General features: G+C 43.5%; 1 protein-coding gene across 1 annotated transcript in view; it reads left to right on the top strand.

The window, feature by feature from the left end:
• Positions 1-384, top strand: part of LOC311123114 (equilibrative nucleoside transporter 4-like) — a gene marked incomplete at both ends in the record, with an annotated part of 6,773 nt that extends 6,389 nt beyond the window's left edge. The window contains one exon of the mRNA XM_084197391.1: positions 275-384. Within this exon, the coding sequence (XP_084053517.1) occupies positions 275-384 (110 nt within the window). The remainder of the gene's footprint in view (positions 1-274) is intronic.
• Between the last annotated feature and the right edge of the window lie 9,030 nt (positions 385-9,414).

The following is a 9,414-nucleotide window of genomic DNA, read 5'->3' as shown; positions in this document are numbered from 1 at the left end:
CACACACACACACACAGACACACACACACACAGACACACACACACACAGACACACACACACAGAGCCCAGAAAAGGCCTCGGTGAAGAGGAGTCCCACCAAGACTGACAGAATACTGGACTCCACCTCTGACCTCTGACCTCCGACCTCCGGCTGCCACGCTCCCCAGCTCTCTGGTGTTTATATCTGACAGGATACTGGACTCCACCTCTGACCTCTGACCTCCGACCTCCGGCTGCCACGCTCCCCAGCTCTCTGGTGTTTATATCTGACAGGATACTGGACTCCACCTCTGACCTCTGACCTCCGACCTCCGGCTGCCACGCTCCCCAGCTCTCTGGTGTTTATATCTGACAGGATACTGGACTCCACCTCTGACCTCTGACCTCCGACCTCCGGCTGCCACGCTCCCCAGCTCTCTGGTGTTTATATCTGACAGGATACTGGACTCCACCTCTGACCTCTGACCTCCGACCTCCGGCTGCCACGCTCCCCAGCTCTCTGGTGTTTATATGATCCCCTGTCCACCATATTATAAACAGGATAACACTCTGCTAACCTCGTCCTCCTCTATACTGCTGGGAGACCACCTGAACACAACCTCTGATTGGCTTTCTGCTGGGAGACCACCTGAACAGAACCTCTGATTGGCTTTCTGCTCTGCTGGGGAGACGACCTGAACAGAACCTCTGATTGGCTTTCTGCTGGGGAGACCACCTGAACAGAACCTCTGATTGGCTTTCTGCTCTGCTGGGGAGACCACCTGAACACAACCTCTGATTGGCTTTCTGCTGGGAGACCACCTGAACAGAACCTCTGATTGGCTTTCTGCTGGGAGACCACCTGAACAGAACCTCTGATTGGCTTTCTGCTCTGCTGGGGAGACGACCTGAACAGAACCTCTGATTGGCTTTCTGCTGGGAGACCACCTGAACAGAACCTCTGATTGGCTTTCTGCTCTGCTGGGGAGACCACCTGAACACAACCTCTGATTGGCTTTCTGCTGGGAGACCACCTGAACAGAACCTCTGATTGGCTTTCTGCTGGGAGACCACCTGAACAGAACCTCTGATTGGCTTTCTGCTCTGCTGGGGAGACCACCTGAACAGAACCTCTGATTGGCTTTCTGTTCTGCTGGGGAGACCACCTGAACAGAACCTCTGACTCTCATACACGCCGACACACTCCTGTGACATCATCTGTGTGACATCTGTGACATCATCCTTGCCTTTTCCGTCAGTATTCTACAGCGGGGTGGAGATGTGGAACCTGCTAGCGCTAAACGTCTGTCTTTATTCTTCTGTCATCAGTGTTCATGGAAATACAAAGTTGTGAATGTAAAAAAAATATATATATATATATTCTAACCGACAAACCATTAAAGAAATTACATGTATAAAAATACAAGTCTGAGAGGTGGTTCTGTCTAGGTTCTGACAGGTGGTTCTGTCTAGGGTCTGAGAGTGTGCAAAGCTGTCATCAAGGTAAAGGGTGGCTATTTGAAGAATCTGAAATATAAAATATATTTTGATTTGTTTAACACCTTTTTTTGGGGGGGTTACTACATGATTCCATATGTGTTATTTCATAGTTTTGATGCCTTCACTATTATTCTACAATGTAGAAAATAGTAAAAAAATAAAGAAAAACCCTGGAATGAGTAGGCGTGTCCAAACCTTTGACTGGTAGTGTATAAACCAATCAATCCCTAATATATGCAAGCCAATCACCATATGATAAACAACAGGCACCAACAGGCAGACCATATGCTATCCCGGGTCTTTCCTTCTCAGCCTCCTACTAGAATCTTACCACTCACTTTTGAGACGTGCTACTGTTTAGCCATTTTTTCAGTGAGAACTTGAAACTACCTATGGCGGTTATAAGTATAAAAAATTCTTCGGGAAGACTATTCCAAAGAATGGTAGCTGAGTATAGAAGAAGTGTATTTCCCCATATCACTTTTAAATCTAAAAGGAACAACGTCAGTTTCACTCCTTCTAGTGGAATAGTTATGGTTATCCTTTACTAAGTTAAAGTAGTTACATTGGTAACCTGGGGACCAAACTGTGGACAATCTTATGTACAAGATGGGGCGGCGCACAATTGGCCCAGCGTCGTCCAGGGTAGGGGAGGGAATGGCCCAGCGTCGTCCAGGGTAGGGGAGGGAATGGCCCAGCGTCGTCCAGGGTAGGGGAGGGAATGGCCCAGCGTCGTCCAGGGTAGGGGAGGGAATGGCCCAGCGTCGTCCAGGGTAGGGGAGGGAATGGCCCAGCGTCGTCCAGGGTAGGGGAGGGAATGGCCGGCAGGGGATGTAGCACAGTTGGGTAGAGCATGGCGTTTGCAACGCCAGGGTTGTGGGGTTCGTTTCCCACGGGGGGGGGCAGTATGACAATGTATGCACTCACTAACTGTAAGTCGCTCTGGATAAGAGCGTCTGCTAAATGACTAAAATGTAAAATGTACAAGACACTATTTAATCCGAGAGACTCTCTCCTCCACTTTGAGCCGTCTAAGGCTTTCAAAAGTGTGAATAGTCGAGATGCGCAAGTGCTGGAAGTTTAAGAATAATCCTGACTTTAACGTGTTCTGAGATGTCTGCAATTTATTTTGTATTATCTTGTGGGGCGCTACTGCACCAGGAAGAGCATGGTCAAAGTGGTTCTGAACCAGAGCCCCTGCCAATGTCCCCATTACATTCTTATCCAGATATTTGGAGGTTCTTGCCAGAAACCTACTTTTAATGGTTCACCTTTTGGAGATAACATGATGTGATGCCACAGCCTGGGGCTAGCGGGTTTGAATCCGGTCCGTTTGCTTTCTCAGCACCACTGTCCTACCTTTCGTCTCTCTACTGCCTTCTATCTTCTCTGTCCTGTCCAATAAGGACTGGGGTGGGGGAGAAAAACAAACAAAAAAAGATGGGGAGAAAAATAAGTATGCATTTCTTCATTATTGTGTGTCACGTGACAGCGTGTTGCTGGCGTAACAGAAACGTTGAGAGGATCAATAGTAGCTCTCGCTCAGGTGTCCATCACTGGTCCTTTTCACCTGAACGGCCTTCAGAGTCTCTCGCTCAGGTGTCCATCACTGGTCCTTTTCACCTGAACGGCCTTCAGAGTCTTTCCCAAGTGTAGCGGGAAGACTTTGAGGAATTCAGTCTAAATCCTGTAGCTCAGTTGGTAGAGCACGGCGCTTGCAACGCCAGGGTTGTGGGTTTGATTCCCACGGGGGGGGACAGTATGAAAAATGTACGCACTCACTAACTGTAAGTCGCTCTGGATAAGAGCGTCTGCTAAAATGACTAAAATGTAAATGTATGTAACATTGTGTGCCATGCTCTCCCCTGTCAGATGTTTATCTAGCACACATCCAAGATACTTAACAGAGTATTATGCTGCGACTACTATGTCACCTACTAACACCTTGAAATCTGGGGATTTCTCCTCAGTTTCACCTTGGACCCGAACAAGATGGACTCTGTGTTTTTCCAAGGTGAAGTGACAGCTTATTGTCATATAGCCATTTACCTGTTTCCAAGATGAAGTGACACCTTATTGTCATATAGCCATTTACCTGTTTCCAAGGTGAAGTGACAGCTTATTGTCATATAGCCATTTACCTGTTTCCAAGGTGAAGTGACAGCTTATTGTCATATAGCCATTTACCTGTTTCCAAGGTGAAGTGACACCTTATTGTCATATAGCCATTTACCTGTTTCCAAGGTGAAGTGACACCTTATTGTCATATAGCCATTTACCTGTTTCCAAGGTGAAGTGACAGCTTATTGTCATATAGCCATTTACCTGTTTCCAAGGTGAAGTGACAGCTTATTGTCATATAGCCATTTACCTGTTTCCAAGGTGAAGTGACACCTTATTGTCATATAGCCATTTACCTGTTTCCAAGGTGAAGTGACACCTTATTGTCATATAGCCATTTACCTGTTTCCAAGGTGAAGTGACACCTTATTGTCATATAGCCATTTACCTGTTTCCAAGGTGAAGTGACACCTTATTGTCATATAGCCATTTACCTGTTTCCAAGGTGAAGTGACACCTTATTGTCATATAGCCATTTACCTGTTTCCAAGGTGAAGTGACACCTTATTGTCATATAGCCATTTACCTGTTTCCAAGGTGAAGTGACACCTTATTGTCATATAGCCATTTACCTGTTTCCAAGGTGAAGTGACACCTTATTGCCATATAGCCATTTACCTGTTTCCAAGGTGAAGTGACAGCTTATTGTCATATAGCCATTTACCAAGATGGACTCTGTTTTTCCAAGGTGAAGTGACACCTTATTGTCATATAGCCATTTACCTGTTTCCAAGGGGAAGTGACACCTTATTGCCATATAGCCATTTACCTGTTTCCAAGGTGAAGTGACAGCTTATTGTCATATAGCCATTTACCAAGATGGACTCTGTTTTTCCAAGGTGAAGTGACACCTTATTGTCATATAGCCATTTACCTGTTTCCAAGGTGAAGTGACACCTTATTGTCATATAGCCATTTACCTGTTTCCAAGGGGAAGTGACACCTTATGGTCATATAGCCATTTACCTGTTTCCAAGGTGAAGTGACACCTTATTGCCATATAGCCATTTACCTGTTTCCAAGGTGAAGTGACACCTTATTGCCATATAGCCATTTACCTGTTTCCAAGGTGAAGTGACACCTTATTGCCATATAGCCATTTACCAAGATGGACTCTGTTTATCCAAGGGGAAGTGACACCTTATTGTCATATAGCCATTTACCTGTTTCCAAGGTGAAGTGACACCTTATTGTCATATAGCCATTTACCTGTTTCCAAGGTGAAGTGACACCTTATTGTCATATAGCCATTTACCTGTTTCCAAGGTGAAGTGACACCTTATTGTCATATAGCCATTTACCTGTTTCCAAGGTGAAGTGACACCTTATTGCCATATAGCCATTTACCTGTTTCCAAGGTGAAGTGACAGCTTATTGCCATATAGCCATTTACCAAGATGGACTCTGTTTATCCAAGGGGAAGTGACACCTTATTGTCATATAGCCATTTACCAAGATGGACTCTGTTTATCCAAGGGGAAGTGACACCTTATTGTCATATAGCCATTTACCAAGATGGACTCTGTTTATCCAAGGTGAAGTGACACCTTATTGTCATATAGCCATTTACCTGTTTCCAAGGTGAAGTGACACCTTATTGTCATATAGCCATTTACCTGTTTCCAAGGGGAAGTGACACCTTATTGTCATATAGCCATTTACCTGTTTCCAAGGTGAAGTGACACCTTATTGCCATATAGCCATTTACCTGTTTCCAAGGTGAAGTGACACCTTATTGTCATATAGCCATTTACCAAGATGGACTCTGTTTATCCAAGGTGAAGTGACAGCTTATTGTCATATAGCCATTTACCTGTTTCCAAGGTGAAGTGACAGCTTATTGTCATATAACCATTTACCTGTTTCCAAGGTGAAGTGACACCTTATTGTCATATAGCCATTTACCTGTTTCCAAGGTGAAGTGACAGCTTATTGTCATATAACCATTTACCTGTTTCCAAGGTGAAGTGACACCTTATTGTCATATAGCCATTTACCTGTTTCCAAGGTGAAGTGACACCTTATTGTCATATAGCCATTTACCTGTTTCCAAGGTGAAGTGACACCTTATTGTCATATAGCCATTTACCTGTTTCCAAGGTGAAGTGACACCTTATTGTCATATAGCCATTTACCTGTTTCCAAGGTGAAGTGACACCTTATTGTCATATAGCCATTTACCTGTTTCCAAGGTGAAGTGACACCTTATTGCCATATAGCCATTTACCTGTTTCCAAGGTGAAGTGACACCTTATTGTCATATAGCCATTTACCAAGATGGACTCTGTTTATCCAAGGAGAAGTGACAGCTTATTGTCATATAGCCATTTACCTGTTTCCAAGGGGAAGTGACACCTTATTGTCATATAGCCATTTACCTGTTTCCAAGGTGAAGTGACACCTTATTGTCATATAGCCATTTACCTGTTTCCAAGGTGAAGTGACAGCTTATTGTCATATAGCCATTTACCTGTTTCCAAGGTGAAGTGACACCTTATTGTCATATAGCCATTTACCTGTTTCCAAGGTGAAGTGACACCTTATTGTCATATAGCCATTTACCTGTTTCCAAGGTGAAGTGACAGCTTATTGTCATATAGCCATTTACCTGTTTCCAAGGTGAAGTGACACCTTATTGTCATATAGCCATTTACCTGTTTCCAAGGTGAAGTGACACCTTATTGTCATATAGCCATTTACCTGTTTCCAAGGTGAAGTGACACCTTATTGTCATATAGCCATTTACCTGTTTCCAAGGTGAAGTGACACCTTATTGTCATATAGCCATTTACCAAGATGGACTCTGTTTATCCAAGGTGAAGTGACACCTTATTGTCATATAGCCATTTACCTGTTTCCAAGGGGAAGTGACAGCTTATTGTCATATAGCCATTTACCTGTTTCCAAGGTGAAGTGACACCTTATTGTCATATAGCCATTTACCTGTTTCCAAGGTGAAGTGACACCTTATTGCCATATAGCCATTTACCTGTTTCCAAGGTGAAGTGACACCTTATTGTCATATAGCCATTTACCTGTTTCCAAGGTGAAGTGACACCTTATTGTCATATAGCCATTTACCTGTTTCCAAGGTGAAGTGACACCTTATTGTCATATAGCCATTTACCTGTTTCCAAGGTGAAGTGACACCTTATTGTCATATAGCCATTTACCTGTTTCCAAGGTGAAGTGACAGCTTATTGTCATATAGCCATTTACCTGTTTCCAAGGGGAAGTGACACCTTATTGTCATATAGCCATTTACCTGTTTCCAAGGGGAAGTGACACCTTATTGTCATATAGCCATTTACCTGTTTCCAAGGGGAAGTGACAGCTTATTGTCATATAGCCATTTACCAAGATGGACTCTGTTTTTCCAAGGTGAAGTGACACCTTATTGTCATATAGCCATTTACCAAGATGGCCTCTGTTTATCCAAGGTGAAGTGACACCTTATTGTCATATAGCCATTTACCAAGATGGCCTCTGTTTATCCAAGGGGAAGTGACACCTTATTGTCATATAGCCATTTACCTGTTTCCAAGGGGAAGTGACAGCTTATTGTCATATAGCCATTTACCAAGATGGACTGTGTGTTTTTCCAAGGTGAAGTGACAGCTTATTGTCATATAGCCATTTACCTGTTTCCAAGGTGAAGTGACACCTTATTGTCATATAGCCATTTACCTGTTTCCAAGGTGAAGTGACAGCTTATTGTCATATAGCCATTTACCTGTTTCCAAGGGGAAGTGACACCTTATTGCCATATAGCCATTTACCTGTTTCCAAGGTGAAGTGACAGCTTATTGTCATATAGCCATTTACCTGTTTCCAAGGTGAAGTGACACCTTATTGTCATATAGCCATTTACCTGTTTCCAAGGTGAAGTGACACCTTATTGTCATATAGCCATTTACCTGTTTCCAAGGTGAAGTGACACCTTATTGTCATATAGCCATTTACCTGTTTCCAAGGTGAAGTGACAGCTTATTGCCATATAGCCATTTACTGACGTTCAGAACTTCAGCACCGAGGGCTTTTCCCAACCACCAACAGTGCAGAATCGTCTGCATACAGGAAAAGGTCCCACGTACAGGCAGATTTCAGATCATTGATATACAACGGAAAGAACAGTGGACCCAGTACACTCCCTTTGGGTACCCCCCGCAGTTCAAGTTGTTGGGGGTTTAGACAGGGTCCCATCCACATCCACCATCTGTTTACTTCCTTACTGCTAAGTTGTTGGGGGTTTAGACAGGGTCCCATCCACATCCACCATCTGTTTACTTCCTTACTGCTAAGTTGTTAAAGCCCATTGGCTTCGTAGTTTGATTGACAGAATGTCATGATCCACTGCATCCAACGCCTTTTTGGGGGATCTAACGTAACCACAACGTGTCCCTCCGTCCACTTCCTTCCCGATGTGGTCAGTTAGAGACACTAGGCCACTGTCAGTGGAACTGGGATTTCCTACAGCCAGATCGGAGCTCATAGAATAGGTCACGTAAGGAAAATATAACTGTCAATCTGCTTGTACATAGTCCTTTCCATGACCTGCGATAAAACACACTAGGATTGAGACGGGGCCGATGGTTTCCATGATCTAACTTATGCCCTTTTTTTACATACAGGAAGGGACAGACGAGGACCCCTCTTTCTGGTCAGGCATTTACAGTGGCTGGAGAAAGTATTCACCCTTGGCATTTTTCCTATTTTGTTGTCTTACAACCTTGAATTAAAATAGATTTTTTGGGGGGGGGGGTTTGTATCATTTGATTTACACAACATGCCTACCACTTTGAAGATGCAAAATATTTTTTATTGTGAAACAAACAAGAAATAAGACAAAAAAACAGAAAACTTGAGCGTGCATAACTATTCACCCCCCCCCAAAGTCAATACTTTGTAGAGCCACCTTTTGCAGCAATTACAGCTGCAAGTCTCTTGGGGTATGTCTCTATAAGCTTGGCACATCTAGCCACTGGGATTTTTGCCCATTCTTCAAGGCAAAACTGCTCCAGCTCCTTCAAGTTGGATGGGTTCCGCTGGTGTACAGCAATCTTTAAGTCATACCACAGATTCTCAATTGGATTGAGGTCTGGGCTTTGACTACTAGGTCATTCCAAGACATTTAAATGTTTCCCCTTAAACCATTCAAGTGTTGCTTTAGCAGTATTTAATGGTGCTCCGTGGAATGTTCAAAGTTTCTGATATTTTTTTATAACCCAACCCTGATGTGTACTTCTCCACAACTTTGTCCCTGACCTGTTTGGAGAGCTCCTTGGTCTTCATGGTGCCGCTTGCTTGGTGGTGCCCCTTGCTTAGTGGTGTTGCAGACTCTGGGGCCTTTCAGAACAGGTGTTTATATATACTGAGATCATGTGACAGATCATGTGATACTTAGATTGCACACAGGTGGACTTTATTTAACTAATTATGTGACTTCTGAAGGTAATTGGTTGCACCAGATCTTATTTAGGGGCTTCATAGCAAAGGGGGTGAATACATATGCACGCACCACTTTTCCGTTATTTATTTTTTTAGAATTCTTTGAAACAAGTTCACTTCACCAATTTGGACTATTTTGTGTATGTCCATTACATGAAATCCAAATAAAAATCCATTTAAATTACAGGTTGTAATGCAACAAAACAGGAAAAACGCAGAGGGGGATGAATTCTTTTACAAGACACTGCAAAAGAATGACCCTTGCCAGTTTTAGTTGAAAAACACCCTTCAATAGACAGATTTACAATGTGAGTTACACAGGGGGGGGATAATTACCGCAGCATCCCTTTGACATCTGGCAGGAA

The sequence above is a fragment of the Coregonus lavaretus genome, assembly GCF_964263955.1.
Source record: "Coregonus lavaretus genome assembly, contig: HAP1_SCAFFOLD_4723, whole genome shotgun sequence".
Lineage (NCBI taxonomy): Eukaryota > Metazoa > Chordata > Actinopteri > Salmoniformes > Salmonidae > Coregonus > Coregonus lavaretus.
Note: the sequence above shows the minus strand (reverse complement) of the source record. Positions and strands in the feature narration are given on the sequence as shown.